The 27,644-nt window shown below is 35.3% G+C and overlaps 2 protein-coding genes and 3 pseudogenes across 2 annotated transcripts; 3 read left to right on the top strand and 2 right to left on the bottom strand.

Moving 5' to 3' along the window:
- The first annotated feature begins 693 nt into the window (after positions 1–693).
- On the top strand, positions 694–5,081 carry LOC107621015 (uncharacterized; annotated as a pseudogene).
- Positions 5,082–5,867: 786 nt separating this feature from the next.
- On the top strand, positions 5,868–9,310 carry LOC107621016 (uncharacterized; annotated as a pseudogene).
- Positions 9,311–11,361: 2,051 nt separating this feature from the next.
- Positions 11,362–11,746, top strand: LOC107621017 (uncharacterized; annotated as a pseudogene).
- Positions 11,747–23,234: 11,488 nt separating this feature from the next.
- LOC148581401 (uncharacterized) lies at positions 23,235–25,529 on the bottom strand. The gene is made up of 4 exons (XM_088492369.1): positions 25,043–25,529; positions 24,262–24,386; positions 23,988–24,177; positions 23,235–23,374 (listed from the first exon to the last, which is right to left on the bottom strand). The coding sequence occupies exons 1-4, from the start codon at positions 25,527–25,529 to the stop codon at positions 23,235–23,237; spliced, it is 942 nt and encodes a 313-aa protein (XP_088348495.1).
- A 1,069-nt stretch (positions 25,530–26,598) lies between these two features.
- Positions 26,599–27,273, bottom strand: LOC107621018 (uncharacterized). Its single transcript, XM_016323072.1, has one exon. It carries the CDS (start codon positions 27,271–27,273, stop codon positions 26,599–26,601), a length of 675 nt encoding a protein of 224 aa, XP_016178558.1.
- Between the last annotated feature and the right edge of the window lie 371 nt (positions 27,274–27,644).

Raw genomic sequence — 27,644 nt, 5'->3', positions numbered from 1 at the left:
AAAAGAAAAGTAAATTGAAATTAATTCTCTTTCAAAATATATTCACCATAACAAGTACTAAAGAACTTCCTTCAAAGTTTCATGTTAAATGTTTGTTTAAGTAGAAAAATATTAGAGATTATCAGAATTTATTTAGCTATTAATTCAATTCTTTTAATCTAGTTATTCAATAACATATTTTATCTTATACTTTTAAATATTAATGACTATTTGATGGCAAAAAATAATAAATTTTTATGGTCTTTTAACATTCTTCATTTCATTAACTATTATACACAACACTATTTTGGAGTAGCACGTAAAATACCATTTATACATCAACCAAAACAAACGGCAATAAATGTCAACGATAAAAGCCAAAAAACGATAACTCAAATGTTATAATCTTTCCCTTATCACCTAGAGATTTCGGGGTAAAGTCACACTCCTAACTTTGGGAAAAAAACAATATCAACAATAAAACGACACTTAATGAATAGAGTACCTCTCCCGCAGTTTCAAAGAAATTCTTCCACAATTGTACCCCTTAATTACCTAAACTGTGTATCCCCAACCGCGTTAACTCAAGTGAAACTCAGACTCGTCAACTCCAAGCATAAAAAAATATCATTTATTCCAAACACTTAATACTTTGTCCTACCATTTTTGTTAACTGCTACTTACTTATCTTGTATAGCTTTTGTCACTATGCGTATGACTAGTAGTGTCACACTTCTCTTCTTGATTCTTTGCTTCTCTAACTTCTTGTATAATGCTTCTGCTCTTGTCTCTGATGATGTCACTCTCTGTTCACTCTTGACTCATTGGACCTTTGTTCCACTCATCATAAACTCCACTTGGAATGGCTCTGATTCGGTTCTGTGCTCGTGGATTGGAGTCCAATGTAACCATGCCTATGATGTGATCTCCCTTAACCTCAGTGATCTTGGGATTCAAGGTCAACTTGGACCAGAAATAGGACAATTACATCGCTTGCAGACCCTTGTGTTGTCGAATAATGGTTTCTTAGGAAAGGTACCTTCAGAGCTAAGTAACTGTACTTTGCTTCAGGTCTTAGACTTTTCTAATAACAGCTTTTGCGGACTGATATCAAATAGCTTCAAGAAGTTGCAAAGCTTACGCAGCATGAATTTGTCGTCTAATCTAGTGAATGGTGCGATTCAAGATTCCTTGTTTCAAATTCGTCAGCCTGAAGAAATGAACCTTCACAATAACCATCTCAGTGGTCCTATACCAACCGGTATTGGGAACTTAACTGAGCTGTTAAGGTTACACTTACATGGTAATCGGTTGTCAGGTACGATTTCTTCATCCATTGGTAATTGCAGTAAACTAGAGGAATTGTTTCTGAATGAGAATAGATTGAGTGGGGAACTATCTTTGGAGATGGCAAAGCTCAAGAATCTAAAGACTATGTCTTTGTTTGACAACCAGTTCTCAGGAGTCATTCCTCAAGACTTGGGAATCAATAGCAGCATAGTGAAACTGGACTTTACAAATCTTCTACCAAATCTTTGCTTTCGAAAGAAGTTAAAAGTGCTGAACATGGGATCTAATCGACTTCAAAGTAACATACCTTCTGATGTAGGAAGGTGTACAAGTATAAGTATGCTGATTCTCAGTGAAAATAATTTCATTGGGTCTCTTCCTATTTTTGAGAGTAATAAGAACCTCAAATACTTACACATAAGCAAGAACAACATCAGTGGACCAATTCCACTAAGTCTAGAAAAATTGTACAAATCTTGCTACAATTAACATGTCAATGAACAAATTTACTGGACTCATACCATTTACACTTGGAAAGCTTGCGAATCTTACAATTTTGGATCTTTCACACAACAATTTGGAAGGGCTTTTGCCACCACAGTTGTTAAATTGTACTAAAATGAATCATTTTGATGTTGGATTCAATTCCCTAAACAGTTCCTTCCCATCAAGTCCGAGGAACTGGACAGGGATAACCACATTAATTTTAAGAGAGAATCATTTTATAGGTGGTATCCCGAGCTTTTTCTCAGAACGTAGCAAGCTTCGTGAACTACAACTTAGTGGAAATTTAATTGGAGGAACAATTCCTCCATCATTGGAAAAACTACAGAAGCTGTTATATGGGTTGAATTTGAGTAGCAATGGATTGACAGGTGTGATTCCTTTAGAACTTGGGCAACTACAAGAACTGTAAAGTCTGGACATATCACTAAACAATTTGATAGGAAACATAGATGTTCTTGCTCAACTAGCATTGATTGAGATCAATATTTCATATAATTTCTTGTATGGTCTTGTTCCAACATCCCTCTGCAAGTTTTTGGATTCCTCATCATCTTCTTTCTTGGGCAATCCCTATTTAAATGTCAGTTGTTCTCCTTCTAGTGGCCTGGATCAGACCAACACTTGTAATTTGAAGCCATGCTCCTATCAATCAACTTATCACAAAGTCATCAGTGCATTGGTAATTTTAATGATAGAACTTGGATCCTCACTGTTTGTTTCAGCTATGCTGGTAGCTCTACTTTTGATTTATCTTCGCAAGAAAGAAATGAAGAATTATGTCTATGGTGAAAGAGGAGCAGGAAGAATCAGTTTTCTGTACAAGGAAGAAATGAAGTTGTTCATTGAAAAAATTAGTCAACTTCCCTTCGCGACATAGTGATGGAGGCTACAGATAACCTAAATGATCAATACATTATTGGCAGAGGAGCTCATGGGATTGTTTATAGAGCTCAACTGGGTTATACAACTTTTGCTGTAAAGAAGTTTGCATTCGAAAGGAATAAGAGAAAGTATTTACATATTATGCGGAAAGAAATTGAAGTATTGGGAGGGATCAAGCATAGAAACTTGGTTTCTTGTGCAGGCTATTGGATAGGAGAGAACTATGGTATGCAGTGGAAGATCTAGAAATTTTATAAAGAGGGGGCCGAAATAAAAAAATTGAAAGTACCATATTAAAATTGAAAGCTTTAATAAAAAAATAATTGTATATTTTAATATTATTTTAAATTAAAATTAATTTAAAAAAAAATCATTTATATCAAAATTTTTTTTCATAAAATTCTAATTTTTATCCATATTATAAAAGATATAACATAAATAATATAAATTTGTTTCTCTAATACTTTTAATATATAAGATATATTCGTATTAATAAATAATTCACTTAATATATTTTAATTTTAATATCATAAAAAATAAAATTTAATCTAATTTATTTTTATGTATATATTTTCTTATTACATTTAATTAGGAATTATTATAAAAACTAAAGTATTTTTATAGAATAATATATAGAAAAATTATAAAAAAGATAAAAAAATTTGAAAGAATAAAAAAAATAAATTTAAAATACATGAAATGGGATTTGAACTCATGTGTTGGAGTATAAATGTCTCCTTTTAACCATTGAACTAGAAGATATATTATTAAAAATTTTACACATTATATTAAATATATTCTAAGTTTTAAAAATTTAGGGGGGCCATGGCCCATACAGGTCCCCTCCTAAATCCACCTCTAATGGTATGGTCTTATCTAAGTACATAAAGAATGGAAGCCTCCATGATATTTTGCATGAGAAATATCCTTTACCACCCTTAAATTGGAGTATACGGCTTAACATCGCTGTTGGAATTGCACATGGACTAAAATATCTGCATTATGACCACACCACACCCATAGTACACCGAGACATAAAGCCACATAATATACTTCTTAATGATCAGATGAAGCCTCTTATATCTGATTTTTGTACTTCCTTCTATAGGAACCTTGCTGAGCATTCTTATTGTCAATCTCATTCTTGGAAAAAGCTTTTAACATATGTTGTAGGTACTGCTGGTTATATCGCACCAGGTACGTAGATCTTTCTCCTAAGCTAGATTAAAGTTTTGGATGCTGATAATTATTTTTAGTGTTGAGTCTGGAAGAAGGATCTTGATGCACTCTGTACTTCTCTCTCTCTGAGTGGTCATGTGTTTAATTGTTTATATAAACTATTAGAACAAAAGAAAAGAAAAAAGAAAAACTTTCTCCTAAACTTTTCAATTGATTTGCATTTTGCACACTACTTTTATAGCTAATAGTAATTTCTGCTTCTCTAATGTGATGATACATGCATAGTATCTCTATAACATGGCTATGTTGTCCCCTGATATAGAGAATGCATATGTAATAGTGCAGAGCAAAAAGTCTGATGTATACAGCTATGGGGTAATTTTTCTTGAGTTACTAACAAGAAAGAGAGTGGTTATTGAGAAGGAAAGAAATGTGACCGGTTTAGTTAGTTGGGTTAGATCTATCTGGTTGGAAATAGGCAAAATTTAGGAGGTTGTTGATCTAGACATTGCAAATGCATTTCCCAATTCAAGAGTATTGGCAAGGCAAGTCACTGAGGTGCTTTTGTTGGCATTAAGATGTACTAAGAGGAAGCCTCGTGAGAGACCAACCATGAAAGACATTACTAGCTTCTATCAGAAAAACATATTCAAGTTGAGTTGCGATGATGTGGATATGGTTAATGAAAATATTGTTAATGTGGTACCACAACCATACAATATTTCATTTCTCAGTACTAATCCAGTTTCTGACACTCAGAGTGACTCCTATATGCATGGTAAAACTAGTGAGGATCAGAGGATGCAATGCTAAGACATAACAAATTTGCATTATATGTGGAGAATGAACCTCAAGATTCTAATGGTTTCATCTGGTGGTGGCAAGATCTTAGTCAATCTGAAGATTCTTTGGTTGATTGGAATGTGATGGCTACAACTAAAACTGTTGTTGATGGATTCATAGTTAAATTAATAGGCAATGGTAAGATATATACTGAACAGGTAGTAGTAACAGCTCTTTTTGTTTATAAAGTAACTTTTACTTGGCCTTATTTGATCTTCCTTCCAACTGTGGCTGGATCAGTAATTACTCAATCCTTCAACTAGTTTTTCCTCTCTTGTTAGACTCAGTATATGTACCAGCAGAAATCTTTGAAATCACAGCTCAAGTCCTGCTTTATAGCACCTATAAAGGACCCTTCATCTTGTGTTATTGTGTGTAACAATGAAGTAAATGATCGATGAATCATGGCAGAAAATTTTATTAACGCATGTAAACATTTAGTCTTAATATGAAATATAAATACTAATGTTTTTTTTTTTACAAATTTTAGATTAATTTACCATTTTAATCTCTCACAAGTTACAGGTATTATCTTGGCAAAGCTAAATATAAAATAAAAGTATCCTTTCTTACTGAGATCTGACATGTAATTACTATGATAATTAATTTGTCATCTTTTTAATTATTATATCTACATTCTTGATTAAGCTTGAGCAAGTAGAGTGTAACTATATTTTGGATTTAGTTAATAAGTTCTCTGAAAAACCACAAATTTTAATTTTTTTAAAGCATTTATTGTATAAGAACTATAACATGTTTTCAAAATAAATAATTTTAGCTAGAACCCCTAGGACATTCGTAAGGAAAACTCATATTTTTTATAAGTACATTCAATGCACTTATTAAATGTGGTTTGGAAATATATATATAAAGTTAGCAACTTAGAATAGAATGTTTTTTTTTTTTTAAAATTTTGAATGCAACTTTACTGCATAAAATCTTGATTCAGCTGGAACTTACTACCAAAGATATCTCAATAGTCCCCACCATGATGATGTTGGATGAGATAACATTCTCATTCTCTTTACTAATTGCGTTAACTCATCCAAGTCAATCTTAAACTACACCACTCTAGGGAGATAACATTCTCACTAATTGCTTGGTTTTCTTTTCTAGCAAAAACAAGACAGCTTATTATGTTCTTCTTGTAAGTTAACTAGTTGTGTTGAGCTTGTTACCTTGACTCTATGAGTGTCATCACACTCCTCTTGTTGATTCTTTGCTTCTTTTCCTTATTATTACCTTCTGCTTCTATTCATGTCTCTGATGGGATAACTCTGCTGTCATTGTTGTCACACTGAACATTTGTTCCTCCCATTATCAACTCCACTTGGAATCCATCTAATTCCATTCCATGCTCATGGGTTGGAGTCTAATGTAACCATGAGCACAATGTGCTGTCTCTTAACCTCACTAACCATGGTATTCCCGGTCAACTTGGATCCGAGATAAGGCAATTGCATTACTTGAAGACTCTTGTGTTGGCTAATAATGGTTTCTCAGAAAAGGTAACTTCAGAGTTAAGTAACTATAGTTTGCTTCAGCTCTTAGACCTTTCTAATAACAGCTTTAGTGGACAGATACCATATAGCTTCAAGAAGTTGCAAAATCTGCAGTATATGAGCTTGTCATTCAATCTGTTGAGTGGTGAGATTCCAGATTTCTTGTTTCAAATTCCTCAACTACAAGAAGTGAACCTTCACTCTAACCATCTCAGTGGTCCTATCCCGACCCGCATAGGCAACTTGACTGAGCTGTTGAGGTTTGATCTACATGGTAATAGGTTGACATGTACTATTCCTTCATCCATTGGTAATTGCATCAAATTAGAGGATTTGTTTTTGAATGAGAACAAACTCGAAGGCGTTCTACCATTGGTGAAGGTTAATCTCAAGCATCTGAAAAATATCTCACTGTTTGATAATTAGTTATTTGGATTTATACCTCAAAGCTTGGGAATCAATAATAGCCTAGTGAAGCTGGACCTTACAATGAATGATTTCATTGGTAATATCCCACCCAATCTCTGCCTTGAAAAACAATTACGTGTTTTGAACATGGGATTCAATAAAATTCAAGGTAGCTTACCTTCTGAGGTAGGAAGATGTGAAACTCTAAACATGTTAATTCTTAGTGAGAATCATTTAACCGGCTCTCTTCCGGAGTTCGCAAGTAACCTGAACCTCAAGATTATGGACATGAGCAGGAACAGAATTGGTGGAACTATACCATCAAGTTTGGAGAAGTGCACTAATCTTATCGAAATAAATTTGTTAATGAACAAATTTATTGGCATCATACCATCACAGCTTGGAATGCTTCTAAATCTTGAGGTTTTAAATCTTGCACATAACAGCTTGGAAGGTACTCTGCCAAATCAGCTGTCAAATTGTGCTAAAATGGATAGTTTTGATGTTGGATTCAATTCCCTCAATGGATCATTCCCATCAAGTTTACAGAGTTGGACGGATTTAACAACATTGATTTTAAGAGAGAATCGTTTTACAGGGAGTATCCTAACTGTTCTTTCAGAATTTAACAAGCTCCATGATTTACAGCTTGGCGGAAATTTGTTTGGAGGAAAAATTCCTCCATCGTTAGGAAAGTTGAAGAATCTGATCTATGGATTAAATCTAAGTGCTAATGGATTGACAGGTGAAATTCCATTTGAAATTGGGAAGCTAAAAGTACTGTCTAGTCTGGATTTATCCTCAAACAATTTGACAAGAAGCATGGATGTTCTTGGTGAACTTTCGTTGGACAACTTGAATATTTCATACAATTTCTTGCATGGTCCAGTATCAAAAACTCTGATGAATTTCTTAAATTCCTCACCATCTTCATTCTTGGAAAATCCATATCTCTGTGTCAGTTTTTCAGCTTCTCATAGGTCAAATCGCACCAAAGCTTGTTACTTGAAGCCATCTGTCTACAAATCAACTTATCATTTAGGTATCAGTATAAGTGCAATGGTGATGATAGAACTTGGTTCCACAATATTGGTTTCTGGCATGCTAATAGCACTAGTTTTTTGCCGGTTAAATGCCTATGATTCAATGCTTTCACATGGTGAAAATAAAAAAGAAGATATTAACTTGGGTTTACCTTGGAATTGTGGCATGCTCAAGGATGCTATGATCAAAGTAGATGATGGGTGTATTGTTGGCAGAGGAGCCTATGCAATAGTTTATAAAGTCCACAATCAAGGTCTAGTTCTTACTGTACAGAAGAGTGTATTTAGAGGAAAGGACAACAAGCGCTTAGGAATTATGAAAAGAGAAATCAAAACCCTCTATATGATTAAGCACAGAAATTTGGTAAGAATCTTGGGATACAGTGTGGCTAAGGACTATGGTGTAATGTTCACTCACTACATGGAAAATGGAAGCCTTCATGATATTTTGCATAGGAACATTCTATCACCACCCTTAATCTGGAATGTTCGGCTTAAGATAGCTGATGGAATTGCACAGGGACTAAAATACCTGCATTATGACTGCGATCTACCAATAGTGCACCGAGACATCAAAGCACAGAATATACTCCTTGATGTTGAGATGGAGCCTCATATTTCAAATTTTGGTACTGCCAACATCAGGAACCTAACTGAGGATTCTTATACTCATTCTAATCTCCCTTGGCAAAAGCTTTCAGCACGTATAGCTGGTACTGCTGGCTATATGGCACCAGGTAACTAAACCTTTTTCTACACCTACTATCAAACCATAGCCTTATGCTTGCTATGATGTAGGGATACTTTTAGTTTGTTACAGCTTAAAAGAATAGTTAATGTAAAATAATATCTTCCTAACATGGCTGCATCGTCCATTCTTACAGAGTGTGCATATGCAATAGTTCCAAGCAGAACTTTTGACGTATATAGCTATGGAGTATTGTTGCTTAAGCTAATAACCAGAAAAAGTGTTAGTTGATGGCAATGAACATATAGTGAGTTGGGTTAGATCTGCCTGGAAAGAATAGTTTTCCTTGTAGCTTTATTTTTCAATTCGGCAGTGTTGAAAAAGCAAGTATACGAGGTACTTTCGTTGGCATTGAGATGCACAGAGAGAGATCAATGCAATGACCAATAATGATAGGTGTGGTCAACTCCTACAGAAAAAGCATATTCAAGTTGAGGTGTGATCATATGGCTAATGATAATAATGATGGTGCTGAAGTTACTGTAGGTGTAGCACCACAATTACCATTCAATAATGAACCAGATATCAGTACTAGTCCAGTTTACAACACTCAGGATCAGGGAGACTCCTATGTGCATGAAGAAAGTAATGAACCACAAGATGTCTATACTTTAAATGATTTGAGGCTTGTGTCTACACCTAAAATTGGTGTTGATGGACTCATAATTAAAGTAATAGGCAATGGTAAGTTACATGTTGAACAATTTACAGTGAAAACTACACTGGTTGTTCCTAAAGTGACCTACACTTGGCCTTATTTGAAGTTCCTTCCCACTGTGACTGGACCAGTAGTTACAATACCTTTCAACTGGTTTTTCCTCTCTTCTTGGGCTCAATATATGTACCAGAAGAGTTCTTTAAAATTATACCTCAATTTCTTCTTTATAGGCACCTATCAAGGACACTTCTACATGTTGTGTAAACTCTGAAGAATAAATATTATATATATTTTTATTGTTGGAACATGTAGAAATATATAAATTTTAAAATTACACCTCAATTCTCCCTTATATTTTGCTTGATATATAGGCTATGCCAACTGGAGCATTCTAGTGTGTATTTTTCTCTATGTTCACTTGGTGTGATTGTGATGGATTTTGTGTTGGAACATGCAAATATTTCACTTGTTCCATCCTTTTGAAGTGCTGGTCATTCTTCTTAGGCTGTGATCTTTTTACTGGTTTCAATTCACTCTTACATGCAATTTAAACAGCTTATTCCATGTGGTTGTTGAAAATGATTACACGTCAACCCAGATAATTAGACATCTTAATGCGACTAAATTTCCAAAATGGTCTCTCAGATTCACAACTTTCACTATTTCAATCTCTCAAATTTAAAATTACCTATACTGGTCCCCGAGATTTAGTTCTGAGCACTATAATAGTTCCTGGACCCTTTTTAGTACTAAATTGGCGAACTAAGTGCTGAATTGACTTTGACTTGCCACGCTGCACATATGGCTAAATAGCTCATTTCGTTTTGGCATTTGAAAAAGGCAAAAATGAAAAAAAGGAAAAAGAGTTTATATGATATCCAAATCATTATATTTGCCTTCATTCTCCAAACCGACCTTCTTTTGCCTTATTTAAGAGCTAAAACGAAATGATACTATTTAACCATGTGTCTAGCGTGGCAAGTCAGAGCTAACTCAACTGCTCCACATTTCGTTCATTGATTCAACATTGGAAAGTGTTCAGGGACCAATATGGTTCCTAGAATTGGATCTCGAGGACCACTATAGTGAATTTTGAATTCGAGGGATTAAAACGATGAAATTCGTGAATCTCAGGGACGCCTACGGGGATTTAGTGTTTTTAACGCACATAAAGGTGGACGAGTTACATTTATCCCACTTAACAGAGTGAGGGCACCACGCATTACTTATCCCCAGAGTTCTGATGTCATCCCTCTCTTAAAGAAATTGAATTTTAACCATAAGTCCATAAGTCAGTCATATATACTTTACACCAAACATAATATATAGGTTGTCTTTTAGTCTCAGTCTTCCTTCCAAATGCTACCTGGGTTGCCAAGACTGATAGTCTTGATTGCATAACACTGGATGATTGGTGTGGAAATGCTTTAAATGGCTTTTTATTTTCTTGGTTTTGGCTCTACATGGCTTGTCTACACCACTCTTCAGCTCTTATTTTTTTTTCAGAGCCTTTTCTTCTTGGGCTTCACTTCTAGACAGAAGAATTGGCATTAATAGAAACTTGGGCTTAAGCCCCACAAGAAGCCCAATTTTAGTCCATTGTTAAACTCAAGCTTTTGAGTTTTGGGCCATTGGACTCGAGAAGAATTCGTTGTTCAATTTTAGTAGTTTTTGAATGGCTATGGGTAAGAGTTTCATTTTATTTACTTACTCATGATGTGTTTGATGAAATGCCTAAACTACATGTGCTTTGCAAATTAGTTTATTGTGTGGAATATTATTTTAGTGAGCTCATGGTTGCTGCTTAAACTAATGGTTCCTTACTCTTATCATTCCTTAATCTCTTGATTTCTAGTTTTGTTGTTTGAATACGTTCATGGTTTTGTTCAATGTAATTGAATAAGTGGATTGAACGTTGATTCCTTGTTTACCTATTTGGGTAATGTTCATAAGTTAGGTGACATGTTATATTCATATTTGAGATTTTCATAGTTTGATGCATTTTTTCTGCTATGTCACGCTCATAGTACTATTCTTCATGGTTTTAAATTTTAGTGTGTCAATGTTGTTATGTACTTGAGACATTTCATTTCGTTATACATAAATGTTGCTTTTATGTATAATTTCAGACTTAGTGGTGTATCCTTCATGTTTATTACTCCTAATAATTAATTTGCAATCAATAATGTGAATGACCTGTTTGCTATCAAGACATTGGTTTCTCCTTTCATTGTGTGTGGCATTGCTTTTAGTCATCCCTTTCATTTTTGTTTAAACTAATTTGTGTGCTTAATTTTCTATCTGCCATTAGATAACTGAAGAATGACTATTTTGAAGCGGTATGTGCTGAGAATATTCATATCATTGAAACATATTACAGCAAACCATGGTGGATAGAAACCATGGTCATATTGTAGCAACCTCTTCTATGGCGGAGCACTCCATTAAACAGTCGCTTAAGTGCAGCCGGTCCTGCAATGCGAAAGCAGCTGTTGTTGTTGGGGAGATATTGGCCATGTGGCTCAAAGTTGAGGGATTTAGGGATGGACAAGGAAGAGGAATTCATGACAATGTAACTAAGGAAATAGAGAAGAAGGGATTTAAGATCCAAACCAAGGTGTGGGCTATTGTTAATGCCCTTAAAAATAATGGTGTTAAACTCATAGATGAAGATGATGGTAACAATTCTTCTCCTAACCACTCATAAAATTTCTTTTGTATATCTATAAATATATTAGAATATTTTTGCATTCCAATGAATATATAGGAATGCAGTGATTCTTGTACTAAGAAATCTTTGTAGTATACAAATACACCTATTTTCTGTTGTTATATTGATAGTAAATGTAAATTAGAATAATGTGTACTAGATGCTGTCATTTTTGTCACTTAATTCTGTATTTTGGGCTGCCACTTTCATTTGGTATGCGTGTAGATGTTGTTTTATTTGATACGATTTACAACACAAACAGGTAATTTTTGCCGTTCTGGTTTTGGTTCATTGTGATATAGTATTCGGTTTATACGCATAACTAGTTTCGGTTCATAACGGATTTTTCTTTTGGTGTCCACTGCAAGTGCAATTTGGTTTTTGGTTCTTTTGTGGCTGTGAATCACCATGGTCAGTTGACACTTCTTGGATGTACTTTGATGAAAAGTGAGGATATTTAGTCATTCAAATAGTTATTTGAATGTTGAATATTGGCTTTGTTGCATGGGAGGAAAGTCACCAAAAAGGATTTTTACCGATCAATGTGCATCGATACAAAGGGCTATTGAGACCTGTATGCCAACAACAATTCACAGGTGGTGTATTTGGCATATTATGAAGAAGATTTTGCATAAATTAAATAGCTACAAGAGACACGAAGAAATTGAACAAGAGATGAGTCACGTGATTTGGAACTTGTTCACAAAAGAAGCATTTGACAGAAATTAGAATGATTTTCTCATGAAGTATGATGTTGGAGGCAATAAGTGGCTTTCAGGTAACCGTGGTTTCATTCGAATTAATTGATGTTATTATTTTTTTGGTGAAAACAGGTATAACTTTCGGTTTTTTTGTGTCTGATTTCGGTTCATTTACAGAGTTATTTGAAGATTGTCATTTCTGGATTCTAGTTTATCTTGATCACCACTTTTGGGCCGAGATGAGAAGCACAAAGGAGCGAGAGCATGCATGCTTTTTTTAACAAGTTTATTACACGCAATAGCTCCTTGATTCAATTTGTGAAGCAATATGATAATTTCCTAGGAAGTAGAGAGCAAAGAGAGAGAGAGATTTTGATGCCACAGATTTTCATACTATCATACCTTGTGCAAGAAAATCATCAATAGAGGCTCAATTTTAGCATGTGTATACTCACAAGAAGTTCAGGGAAGTTTAAGCACAATTTAGAAGAAAGGTGAATTGCATCACAAGATCAACCCAGTCTGCTCTAGATTTTACGACATATGAAGTTGTAGAATAAGTTTCTAACTCAATGTTCAACAAGTTTGTTGTTACATACGATGCGATATCATGCGAAGTAAAATGCCAATGCTTATTGTTTGAGTCAAGGGGTATATTGTGCCGTCATTCTTTGAGTACCTTAAGCTTTGAGCGATTTGATAAAGTGGCATCGAAATATATATTGTAACGCTGGAGTAAGAACATAAAGAAGAGGCACACACATATCAAGAGCAGCCAAGACGAGCCTTTATTGGAGCCAAGAAGTAAGAGATTTGATGATTTGGTGTTTCGCTCACACCATATTTGTGAACTTGCATTAGAATTTGAGGAGTTGACTGGAATTCTACACTGCACTTTTGATAATGTCATGGCTAAGATCCAAGAATATCAAGCAAAAGTAAAGGTAAATGTTCGTTATCTCATGAAGATGCTACGTTGAATGATGTTATTGACCTTCAAAGTTCCCTACGTGTTAGAACAAGAGGATGTCCCAAGAATAGATTGGGATCAAATATGGAAAAAAAGATCGCAAATGCATCAGAGAAAAAGAAAAAGACAGCTCTAAGCGAGGTAACATTGATTTGCTTTTAATTAGGCAAAAATGTGTTTGTGCATGTTAGTACATTTGCTAATATATGATTTACTTCTTTTGCAGTTGAACCTTTTGGATGGAGGATCAATGATTCAATCAAGCTCCAGCCTCTATCATGCGCAGGATATGAATTATCCTAGAGAGGATATGACACACTATGATAGAAGTTTCGGTTTATAGTAAAATAAATTTCGGATTCATTTATGTTTTACTCATATATTGTTTTTCCCTTTTGATAAAAATAATGGTTAATTTTTTTATTTGTGTTATGTTTTATTTGAATAGTCCCGTTTTAGTTTTTCAAATTAGCTTCTGCAATTATGTTATGGTAAACAGTTTATGTATTTATTAGAATACATTTTGGTTCATTTATGACTAAATTTTGGTTCATTTGTGTTTTTGCCACTTGTTGTGGAATTTAGAAAACCACAACTGAACTGGCAGGTGCACTGGGTTGTACCAAGTAATATCTCAGGTGATTCAGGATCGATCCCACGAGGAATGATGGACCAAGCAACAATAGTTGAGTGATTCACTTAGTTAGACAAGAAAAAAAGGGGTGTTTTGTGTTCGAATAGCATTAAAACGGTAATTCAGGAATTAAGAAAGCAAACAATGATTTGGGTGTGAAATGTATTTGAGAAACAGTTAATTTTAGAGATATTTACTTTTTCGGATTAACAATTCTTACCAACTAGTTTAATCATGCGAGATTCAATTCATGGCAAACCCTAATTTCTTAGTGATTTAATCTCCTCTAACATAATCAACCGCCAATTCCTTGGTCACATAAATTAGATTAAAGGTTAAAGTCCAATTCTAGTTTATTAGCCACACAAACCCTAATTACCCAAAGATAAGATGATTATATGTCACATACCGTGTTAAGTCCAGATAATCATGGAATTATGAGAAATTACTTTCAAGCTGTTATTCAAGTGAGTTAACTTTTCCAAGATTCAACAAGAATTCAAGTAGAAAAAGAGTTATCTTCCAATATACTCTAATCCCTAGGATGAAGAATGAAAGTAGTTCTTGAATATAAATCAGTACATTGATTGAAAGTAGAATAATAATAGTATTAATCCATAGAATAAACAGAGCTCATAACCTTAACAGAAGGTTTAGTTGCTCATGGAGAAAAATAAACCCTAGCAGAAAAAAGTGTGTAATTCTCGAAAGTATGTAAGAAGAAGAAGAAAAAACCTAGGCCAAGATATCTTCTCCTTTTATATCTAATCCTAATTAATGTAAAATATATTTTCTAAAAACTTAAAATATCTTTTCTTAATTTAAAAATAATTTCTAAAACCTAATTAAATCAAACGAAATCCTTAAGATTACGTGAGAGTTCTCCTAGGTCAAAAGTCTGGCGCCAAACTTGAGTTATACCAAGTTTGGCGCCCCGTTGTGCATACAAGGGGCACTCATTCCAACGTTCTCAACGCCAAACACCAGTGATGCGGCATTTGGCGCCACCAAGGCTGAATCAACTTTAAGAATTATGGTGATCTTGGCGCGAAACTTGGAATTCTCAAGTTTGGCACCACCATGGCCGCATCAAACAAGAGCTTCATGAGTTCCTAGCACCAAACTTGGATGGTTGAAGTTTGGTGCCACCATCTATATGCACGTGGCTCCATTTCTCCTTTCTGAACTCTGCCAAATCCGACCGAACGCTACCTGAAACGAATCAAATTGCACACAACTCAAAGTAGCATTCATAATTACTTAAAACGCCTAAATCTTGATTAAGTTTAACCAATTCAAATGCAAATTTACTAAGAAAAGATAAGGAAGATGCTCACGCATCACCACAGTTGAGGTTTGATAAATATATTAAATCTATTCAGTGTGAACCTAGATTCATTCAAACTAATATGATGTCAATACGTCCCATACATTTCTAACAAATAAATCAAAAGGAATTTAACAAAAGATTTTCAAATATATATTAACATTTACAATTCCTTACAAAATAATGTTCAAGAATGTTAATAGAAATTCATTACAATTTAGAAGACTAAACCTATTTACTTTCGATATCCTTAAATGAGAATCTACAAAAAGGACTTGAGAGGGTAGCGGATAGCTTTGAGATTCTTATGCCTTCAGATCCCTCGATGACTTTGTCTCTCAATTTATTTATCTTGTCCAAGAGAATGGTTGGACGATATTCATACCTGAAAACATCAACTTGTTCCTACAATTAAAAGAAATTTATTCATATGAACTAAAATAAACTAAGAAATGAACCTAAATGAACTAAGATATGAACCAAAATTATTTAAGGAATAAAAATTTTGGTTAATACCTAATAGCAACATAAAGTGAACTTCAGTTAATTCACAAATGAATTGAAATTAGTTCAGATTTGAACAAGCAGTCAAAAAGACTTAATCATCAACAAAATACATTGAACGTATCCAGTTGACAAAAATCAGAGCTATAACTAACTAAACAAGCACACATGAACAAGTTTAGCAAAGTCAAGCTAAACAAAATCAAATTAACCTCAATTAAACTATGTTTATTGATACTTACCTGTTTCCAGTTTTTTCATTTGTATTTTTGCTTTTTGATCTTTTTGGGATTGATTGTTTCCAGCCATTTCATGACGTATATTCTACAATCAAAACTAATAAAGAAATTAGAAAATAAAATATGATTAATAAGACAGATACAAAAAAGCACAGTGAAACATATTAAATAACACTACTATAGCAAAGAATAATAAGAAGATTAATATGATGTTTGTTGACTGTTGATCAAAATATATAGTGCTTCAACGACCTCTTCATTGTCCTCCAAAGGTTTTGCCCCAGCATAAACCCTCATTTGGGATACTATCAAGCTCTGAAAAGGATAGGATAGAAGCAATGCTCAATCAGGCATAAAAAGTGATTGATATGATTTAATTAGAGCAGAAGGACTAGAAATAAGAGATAACTTAGAACAAATTTATTCAAAGCTATTATTTCAACAGGCACATCTTTTTTTAATAGGGTCAAGCACATGAAAGACCTTCTTTTGAACATCAGCAATCCACAACCACCAGTGGCCTCCATGGCAAATTGGTGCAAATAGCTGAAGTTTGGGAAAATGATAGAATATTTCAGTCTAAATGATACCAAATAACAAAATTATTTAAGAAGTTTTAGAAATCACAACTTACAAATGGATGGGATGCTATTTTTTTGTCAAGGTAGGTACTCCTTAAATTCATTGATCTAGAAAGCCTTCTTAGTGTCTGGATCAATGTACTCCTAGTTATGCTTCACCAACATGGAATTCTGTAAAATGAACTGAAATAAAATTCTTGTATCATACCATACATAATCAAAATGAACCAAAAATAATGATAAACTTTAATGATAGCTTACCACAATATCTGTTGGGACGTAGTATATTTCTTCATCAAATCTACAACATTTTTTGTTGTTGAGAAGCATACACAATGCGGAGACCATCTATAGGACCAAAATTTGTTAGATATATGAGAATATAACTTTTTAGGAAAACCATTAATGTTAATATAATAGCAGAAGAATTTACCATATTTTTTCTACGTCTTCTCCGGGTCTTAGAGACAAGAACTGTCATCTATTCCCCTCTAAATGAGCTTCGTGGTCTAAGAGGAATCTGGTATCGAACTCATTGCTTGACCCTTTTTTGTCAATCTTGATCTGCGTCAACCACTGATAATATTTTTTCCTCAGCTCCTCTGTTATTTCCTTTTCTTTTACTGGAATCTTGTACTTTTCAAGGATACTCAAACTTGGCTTCGGACTTGTTTCCTTCGCATATTGTAATGCTGGTGCCACCCCAGCATCCATTGTCACCTCTACCAAACTTTTAATTTGTGTTATTGTTGGTATGATACCGCTTGAATTTAGGCCCAGTGCATCTCTTTTTTTGGTAGGAGATATGTAGATTTTCTCATGGCGCATCTCCAAGAATCGTTTATAGAGATCAAAGGAAAGTACCAATTCCCTTAAGAGCTTGTGCAAGACATTCAATGATGGGATATGTCTCAAAGCTCCAAATCCCATTTCTTCGATGATAGTTTTCTTTTGTTCACTCGTGTTGGCAAATACGTTAGCTATCGACCTCATTGAACATCTCAAATCATGAGTTTTCTGTAAGGATTTGAAGCATTATATTATATGGTATATTTATAATAGAAAAATAGAGTTGATTTAATGTGTATATGCTTACATCGTAATGTGGCTTATCCTTTTTTGAGATGGTCTTCTTTGTCATTTTGGCTGTAAAGAATAAAAAATTTGATCAATAATTAACAGCAGCATCGGGTGAGCTTCGGTTCAAATGAACTAAAATTAGTTCAGATTTGAACAAAAACCAACTAATCAACCACACATGAACTAGTTCAGTAAATTCAAGCAAAACGAAACTAAATGAACCTAAATTAAACTAAAAAATGAACCGAAATTTCTTAAGGAATAAAAAATTTGGTCAATACTTAACAGTAGTATCAAGTGAATTTCAGTTAATTCACAAATGAACCGAAATTAGTTCATATTTGAACAAAAACTAACTAAACAACCGCACATGAATAAGTTTAATAAATTATAGTAAAACGAAACCAAATGAACATAAATTAAACTAAGAAATGAACCTAAATTTCTTAAAGAATAAAAAATTTGGTCAATACTTAATAGCAGCATCAAGTGAACCTTAGTTAATTTACAAATAAACTAAAATTATTTCAGATTTGAACAAGAAGTCATAGATTCAATCATCAACAAAAATACATTTAATTCATTTTTGGATCCAAATGAACCTCAATTAAACTAAGAAATGAACTGAATTTATTAGAAACAATAAACTAACAATACAGTTTCATTCAATGCCCTTGTTATAGAGAAAAACAAGAAAAATTGAATTAGAAAAACTCGATATACTAAATAAACGAACTCGATCCACTAAACCATAAACCGAACTAGTAGAAATGCGAGAATTGTGAGAAATGTGAAGGAAAAAACTAAACATAATAACAAGTAGTTTTTTTAGTACCTTGAGAAATCTTTGTTGTTCTTTCTGTATTTTTTGTTAGTGATCTCAAACACTTCACCGGATTTTGCAGTAGTTTTCGCAGAGAATTTGAAAATTTTTTGAGAGATTTTGACAGAGATTTCAAATTCCTTTGTTGCAGTTTTGAATATGAGATATGAATAGTTTTTCACATTAGAGTGCGAAGAGACAGATAACGTTTTTGAGGTTTCCGGCGCGTGTACACGCTATCTTTAATGAGAGTGGTTTTTGTTGATGTTGGGCCTACTTGATTGGACTTGGATGCAATAAGACTTGGATGTGTAGTTGATTTGAAAAATTTAACCCAATCTTTCCATTCAACAAGTTTATCAATTTAAATCTTTCCGTCTTTGTTTGTTGGACTCTGATCTCTCTTACCACTTTATCCCACAGGACAGAATCTATGTCAATTCAGTAGGCACCTACGTAACTTTTTTGATGATATGATGGAGTGCCGTCAAAACCTGTTACAAAGAAAATTCCTTAGTTAGTGGAGTAAACCAAGATACCGGCGTTCAAGTTAGTGAGTCACTACTTTTAATTTTTAATCAATAAATTATATATATGCTCTGTTTTATTGATCAATCATCCTAGTAAGTTCCTTTCACAAGAAAACACAACAATATCCGAAAGTCTCTAAGTCTCAGATATCCTATAACATACATTAAAAAGAAGGTTATTCTCATAGTGGAATTCTTACGTGTCATTCACCAGATTTATTCTCAATTTCTATTATATGTATATTCATCCACCAAACTTTCAATGCCTTCAATCATCATGACTCTTATGTTACAGTCCTACATCAAACCAATTTCGTTACACCACACTTTTGATGACCGTATCTGATTTTTTTATCCCTTTTTCTCAGCTTGCTTTACAATTTACATGTACACACCCCCTAAAATTTCAAATTTTAATTTTGAATACAAAATTAAAATTAAAAAAGGATTCTCTCCATTCTCTGTTTCCATTCTTATCTCTTCCTCCTCTTCTTCGGTTCTTCTACTACTTCATCTTTAGTTCCTCTTCTGTTTTTTCTCCTTCGTTCACTGATTCTGTTTTTGTATAATCTTCTTCTTCAATGGTTCTTATTTATCTTCGTCTTCTAATTCTTATTGTTCCTAATTTAAGTCGAAGGTGGAGATTATAGAGTTAGTGTACGCACTAAGGCAGAGAATGTCAATGTACCTGATGGCTCCAACCTTTAAAGGAGTCATTACAGTGGAGGCAACGCTGTCGCTGGTGATATGGTTGCAGCGGTGGATGAGATGGCGACTGCTACGGTGGTGGACCGTGCTATGGCGGTGGGGTCACAGTGGGTGCGGTGGAGTTCGTGGTGATCTTCAATGCTTTAGTGATGGATACGGAAAAGGAAGCGAAGGAAGAGAGAAGATCGCTGGAAAGTACTTAGTCGCCGCCACAGAGAGCACATGCAATGCGATTATGGAAGCAGAGAGCACAACAACGATATAATAATTTTATATTTGTCTTTGTCTTTTTGTTCGTTTGGACTAGATTTGCATCCAGACAAGGATTCATCTTCATTTTCAAGATATTCCTGATGTTCGTCCTTTTAATTTCGACTAAATCTATATGTAATTTGAAATTGAAATTTTAATTTTAAATATAAACAACCTTATCAAGCTTTCAAACCATCTCTCAAATAATCAAATTTCAATTTTCTTCTTACCATAACCTTCTTTCTTTCTCTATCTTCTCTCATGTCTTTCTTCTCCTAGATCTATATATCTCTCTGCATCACTTTTTTTTCTTTAATTGTTGTTATCTCTGTCTTCTCTTTGTCAACAGAGATTTCTTGGTGACATGCGTTATGGTACGGTGTTTGTTGCGGGGAAGCAGAGGGAAGAAGTAGAGACACGACAGGGAGGAGCGAGAGATGCATACTGGCGTCGACAACAATGGGCATGCAGTTTGGTGAGGCTATGAAGATTCGAATAGTGATAGACAGAATGGAAGAGAAGTCACAATTGCAGCACCAGAAGCGGCCAGCAACGGTCTTGGGGCAATGATTCTGTATTCTCTGCTTATGTAAGTAGTCGTCTCCTTCAAATGAACGTATATGATTTCTAATTTTGATATCCCTACTCATAATCCTATTTGTTCAGTCACAGATTCATAATGGTTTGCAATGATGAGCTATGTGTGTTCCTTATTATTTGATCTGATGTATATGTTCTAATTTTGGTAAGAATTGAAATGATAATGCTGTGGTTGTGCAGAGGCGTCTTTGCCTGGTGTGGAGCTTTTGATGCAGAAAATTCATAACCTCATTGTTGTTGTCGAGATTCTATTTGCAATTCGCCAAAAGGTCTTAATATCTTTCCCTCTTATCTTCAATTTACATCCAATGCACAAACCAAAATCAGATTTTTAAGTAATACAGCATAAACTATTCATTTTCCTTTAGTTTTTGATGTCCTGGCTTTTGTATTTTCAGAGTATATATTCATTTTTGTCATCCTCACAGATCATGTTTTTCAATTTTTTTCTTCTCATCACTCTAATAACGGAGCAACAGTATGCAACGAAAAAATCAAATCGTGGGCACCCCAGTAAGAAGATTCATCTCTCAGAGTCCAAGATTCGGCAGCTCTGCCTGATTTTTAGAGACATTTTTTTGCAACAGCCAAATTTATGGGATCTTCAATCTCCCATTTAGATTTGTGGTACTCTAAGTTCTTGCAATCCCTGACTCTACTGTTTTCTTAATAACAAGTGAATGTATACACTTTTGTGCATCCCTTACTCTGCTGCTTTCTTTCTTGCAATCCCTTTTGTTTCGGTCTTCTTCCTTTCTTTTTGAAGTCGGCATTTGATTGATTTGTTATTGCATTTATTTTTTATTTTAGTTTTTTCTAATAGTGATTTTATAGTCTTTTAATTTGAGAGTGACATTACTATTATTTGTTTAATATGTTTTTCAACCATATTTTAAAATCTTGATTTTCATTTCATATCACTTCTCTAGAATCGTATTTTTCTAATACATTATTGACTAAGATTTGGTAACTTTTACTGTTTATGATACACGGTTTGTTATCTCCTTTCTGAGTTTTGATAATGGAATTTGGTAAATGTCTTGATTTTAACTGTTTATATGATCCCTTCAGATCTTTATCATTATCATAACCTCAAAAAAGAAAGAAAATAATATCATCATAGAAGCAAGGAGGTGAAGAAACCATGATGGCAATTCTGAGTGTAATAATTGAAAGAGAAGGGAGGAATTGGAGAAAGAAGGTGGTGGTTTAGGTTCACATTCCTCCTTGCAAGGCCTTCTCTGGCATAGTGGTTCAGCTTATGGTGCTTGGTTCAGTTGTGCCTCAAATAAGGTATATATGATGGATATGAATGAATTCACAAATTGAGACAATTTCATTTCATAAATAACAAAGTAACTAACTCAGATTAATCTTTGTTTTCGTAGGTAGCACAGGTCCCATTAACACTACCATACCCATTCTCACATTAGTTTATTTTTTATTTTGTAGTTATTAGTTTAGTGCCTTCATTGCCATACTCTATTGTGGCATATCTTTTGGGGTGCATTAAAACATGCGAATGGAATTGAAGGCGGATCAACAATTGTTGTTAGAGTAATAGCATGCTTTCAACCCTTGAACAATTGTCAGGTAAGTAGCATATGATTTATATAGACATGATTTTCAAACTTGATGTGAGATAAAAAAAAACTTATGTCTATTATGTGTTATCCTCTGTTATTAATTATTGGATTATTTTATGAGCTCATCGGAGATGAATGCTAATCTTCAAATTTTTCGTCATTTGCTGAAGCCTGTCATGAAGATACATAAACTTTTTCTCATCTAGTTGAAACTTGAAGTTTGTAGTTTCTTTTATTATTATTTGTCTGTAAAAGAAATCAAGTTATTGAAAATTCCATATCATCAAAGTATTGTAGCACCGTAGCACCTACTGATAAATATTTTTGTGTTATGCATTTTCACTGAAAAGGGTCTATTTGTCATCTTTATCATTGATTGATTGACTATTGTTCTTTAGGTTATTTTTTTTGTTGGATGGTTAAGGCTCATAAGAGCTATATGTTATAAGGATTTGTATTTTATTTTTATCCTTTTTGAAATTATATGGTTTGCTTTGTGTATTATGGTATGTTTGAAAGACATTGCAGCAGAGGAGGGTATTAGATCAAAGTTTTATGATAAAAAAAAGTGTGAAAAATAACAAATATTGATAATCATGTTGAATATTACCTTTACTCTCCATTTCAGAGCTTTGGTTAGACATAATGAATAAGATTTGGAATTACTTTTGCTCATGTTTTGATTTGTGAGAGTATGCATTAGAGTATATATATGTTTGTTTTCTTTTCAAATTATTTTTTTTTATTTCTGATTGAACTTATGTAACATATAATGATTAATTCAAACAATCAACATATATTGTTGCATGGAGAGGTTTCTTCATTTTATGGTATTATGAGTTCAAATATCTTAGTGATTAAATGATAGATTAAATAACATATTAATTATGTCTTTGTTTTTTGGTATTACTCAGGAAAAGCCAATGACAGCTTTTGGGTGAACAAGTGTGTCAATCTGTGGTGATAATGTTGGAAAGACTATGCATGGCAAACCATTCACTGTATGCAGTTTTTATACCTTCTATACGTGCAAGCCTTTCTCTGAGTATGACAGGAAGGATGGGAACCAGTGCTGCTCCGAGGCCATTCACTGTATTCACCATTCTTCATTCATATGTTGCAACTGTGCTAAAGATTTTTAGCATTATAAAATATTTTAAATATTTAATAAATTACTTCTAAAAAATAAAGCATTGTGTTTCAAATGGGTATGCTGTTTTCTTTTTTTTTAGTCTCTCTTTATATTTTTTTTTTGAAATAAACAGCTCAACACACAAGGTGGAGCATACAGAATTCAGATGCCATAAGTACAACTAAAAATAAAATTTCACTAACAACTGAAACAGGTAAAGCAACTCCTAGTCATCTTCGGCATTGCCATCAACAACCAAAGGATGCACCACCAATCCACTCGTCGGAAAGCACAAAAGACCTGTTAGTGATTTCCTGTACTTCTGATCCTTTATTCTGGAACACACGATTATTTCTTTCCAGCCAAATTGCCCAGATTACAGCAAAGAATCCAATCAACCACCTCTTCCTCTCATCCTTTCGTGGTGCCGCAGTCGTCCAGCTCTCAAAATGTTGCTTTAGTGTACCTGGTACGGATCATTCTCTTCCAAGAGCGTATAGCCAAGCACCCCACACCTGTCATGTGATCTCACACCCAAGAAACAGATGAAAAGCAGACTCAACAGACTTACAGCATAAAGCACACAGATTATCAAGCGGGTTAATGACCCCTAATCTACAAGGCCTTTCTTTGGTATTCACCCTCTCAATCAGAACAAACCAAGAAAATAATTCGACCCTTGGTGGGACGAAACCCCTCCAAATAGCACTAGTGAAGCTATAGCTTGTTACTTCCTTTGGAAGGACTGCCTCCTGCATCACCTACACAAAGGAGTTAGTAGAGAAAATACCAGTTCTATCAAATTTCCAAACCACCTTATCCTCTCTATATGTTACTAGCTTAACCGAACGTAGTCTCTCATGGAGTTGGTTCAAAAGTTCCAGCTCCCATTGAAATAACTCTCTCCTCCACTGGAAGCTCCATATCCACTCTAACCCATCCCAAAATCCGCAGTCACCTATAACAGATCCTTTAAGGTTTGAAACCGAGAAGAGTCTAGGGAACACATCTTTCAAGACACCACCAGTTGACTAGCCATCTTCCCAGAACCGGATTGTCATGCTGTTTCCCACTTCCATTGACAAGCCTCTAATCATATGCTCTCTGATTTGTGGCTCTCTGATTTGCAGCTGACAAATGTCTCTCCACGGACCCCCTCTTGAAGGAATAGGTTGACCATGCAGCATCTCAGAAGGATTCATGTTATTACAAGAGCACACTACTTTCTTCCATAAGGGACAGTCCTCTTTCGAGAACCGCCACCACCATTTGAATAGAAGAGCTGTATTTCGAATCACAACATCTCCCACTCCCAACCCACCCGCCTTTTTAGGGGCCATCACTACCTCCCATCTCACTAGTGGTATCTCGCTCCTCCCATTCTCTTTACTTCACAAGAACCGTCTTTGTAAGGAAATCAATTTCTCTACTACTGCCTTTGGCATCTTGTACAAACTGAGATAGTAAATAGGCAAGATATTAAGAACCGTTTTAATGAGTACCAGCTTACCCGATTTATTAAGAGTTTTTGCTTGCCACAGACTCAGCTTCTCTTCCACCTTATCAAATACTGGTTTTCATGTCTTAACTAGCCTCGGGTTCACTCCCAAAGAGATGCCAAGGTACCGGATAGGGAGTAAGGCCTCCTTACATCCCAGCAAGAGACACATCTTGCGCGCCACCTTTGTTCACAGTTAATCGGAATGAAGCTGGACTTCTCAAAATTAATGCTCAATCCAGACATCAGCTTGAAGCAACGCAGTAGTCGCTTGTAATTCCGTACAGTTTCTTCTTCTGGCGGGTAGAAAAGTATCGTGTCATCCGTAAACTGTAAGTGTGATAACTCAATGTTATCCCTGTCAACCAAAAGCGAGGAAATGTGCCCATTCCTCACCGCCTCCCCGATCATTCTATGAAGCACATCAACGACGAGTACAAACAGAAAGGGAGATAAAGGGTCCCCTTGTCGTAGTCCCCTTTCCATTTTGAAGGGCTTAGAGAGAGACCCATTAATGAGCACTGACATAGACGCCAAACAAAGACATTCCTTAATCCACCCCCGCCACCTATGTCCAAAGCCCATCTTTTGCAGCACTATATCCACAAACTCCATTTGACCCTATCGTAAGCCTTCTGAAAATCCAGTTTAATTATCACTGAGCTTCTTTTCCTTGACCTTAGCTAGTGTACTGTTTCACAAGCAATCAAAGACCCATCATGAATTTTCCTGCCCTGTACAAATACAGTCTGAGTCTCACCCACTAGGTCCGGAATCACGTTCCGCATCCTCCAAACCAGCACCTTAGAGATGACCTTATAGACACAACCCACCATACTGATCGGCCAGAGATCCTTTATTTCTATAGCTCCAACAAACTTTGGTGCCAGCATCACCCACGTGACATTCGAACCCGCAGGTAGCACTGCCGAATGGAAGAACCCCATCACTGCATCCGTGAATTCCCTCCCAACTTCTGCCCAACACTTCTTGATAAAATTCATGTTATACCCATCGCTTCCTGGTGCTTTTGTTGACTCATAGTCCCACACTACAGACTTTATTTCTTCAGTACTCGGCATCAGTTCCAGTTCTGTTGCCTCGTCCGCATTTATACGTCTTACCAGCCCTTCCAGAAATCTAATATTTGGTGATTTCTCCTGATGGTACAACTCCTTATAGAAGTCTCGTATAGCAGTCTTGATTCGAGATGGATTCTGCACTAAGCATCCATGGATCCTTAAGGCATCAATCCGATTGCTCCTTCTCCGAGCCGAGGCTAAGTTGTGGAAGTATTTAGTGTTTTTATCCATCTCCTTAGCATGCCTGGACCGTGACATCTGCTTCCAATGTATCTCCTTCCTGACATACCATTTCTTGCATGCGCTCACAAGCGCCTTTCTTCTAGCTTCCATTGTTCCATCATTTACTCCATTGCTCACCAAATCATCAACTTTCCTGATCTCCTCTTCAAAATTATTTATCCTTCTATCCAAATTACCAAAGTGCTCTCTATGCCACCTGCCCAGTGGAACCGTCAAAGCCTTCAACTTGTCCATCAACTGCATCTCCCTTAGGCACCTCCACTCCTCCTTTACCATCCTCAAAAACCCCTCATGAGTAAACCATGCATCCAGACTCCGAAAAGGTCGCGGCCCCCCTCCCAACCTTGTGACATTCATAATCATTGGAAAATGGTCTGACAAACCTCTTGGCCTCCTCGTAATCTTGTTTCAGGAAACTCTTCTAGCCACTCCAGACTAACCAAGACTCTATCGATCCGACTACATGACTGGCCTCTGAACCAAGTAAACTTACGATCAGGTAAAGCTAGGTCTATGAGCTCCATGTCGTGAATCCAAGATTTAAACTCTACTGCAGATCTCGGCAAAGAAGTAGATCCTCGCCTTTCTTCCACTTGAATAATCTCATTAAAGTCCCCCATAAAACAGAAAGGGACTTGACATAGTCCAGACAAGAAGCTCAACTCTTCCCACACAACGAGCTTACCCTCCCTATCATGCTCACCATACACTAAACAGAACGCACACCAAAAATTATTCTTTAACATCACTCCATCCACACATAACCACCTACCACCTTTATAACAGTTACTTAATTTAAACACCGTTACATCCCACATCAACAACAGGCCTCCAGATGCACCTTCCGCTTCCACAAACTCCCACCTAGCCCTATCATTACCCCACAGCTGCACAACATCAAACCTAGTCACCACCTCTTTTTTTGTCTCTACCAACCCAAGCATATGCAAATTGAACTTCTTTCTAAAGGTTTTAACCATACTTAACTTGCCAATCCCCGCCAACCCCCTAACATTCCATGATGCAAAACTCATTTTAAGCCTGATGTACACACCTTTTTCTTTTGTTTCGGACGACTTCTTCTAGCTTTCTCTTTCTGTTTAGCCTGCTTTTTCTTCCGTGCTATTTCCTCATTCTGGGCTTGAAGGATTGCCATTATATCCTCTTCCTCATTGTATAACTCAGCTCCAGATTCCACAGCTAAGTCCCATATTTTCCTATTTTCTTGCATTGTTTTCGTCCCTTCCATTTCAGGAGTTTCAGACCCAGCATCACTTCCCACCTCAGTTTGTTCCTCCCCTGTACCATCTAACGCTTCCCCAAACCTACCATTCCCCTCCACCGATTGCTTCAGTATACCGTCAGGTTCCACTACCATGGGGTTACTGCCGGTTGTGTCATTTGG

The sequence above is a fragment of the Arachis ipaensis genome, chromosome B10, assembly GCF_059453495.1.
Source record: "Arachis ipaensis isolate K30076 ecotype BB chromosome B10, ASM5945349v1, whole genome shotgun sequence".
In the NCBI taxonomy this organism is placed as follows: domain Eukaryota; kingdom Viridiplantae; phylum Streptophyta; class Magnoliopsida; order Fabales; family Fabaceae; genus Arachis; species Arachis ipaensis.
Note: the sequence above shows the minus strand (reverse complement) of the source record. Positions and strands in the feature narration are given on the sequence as shown.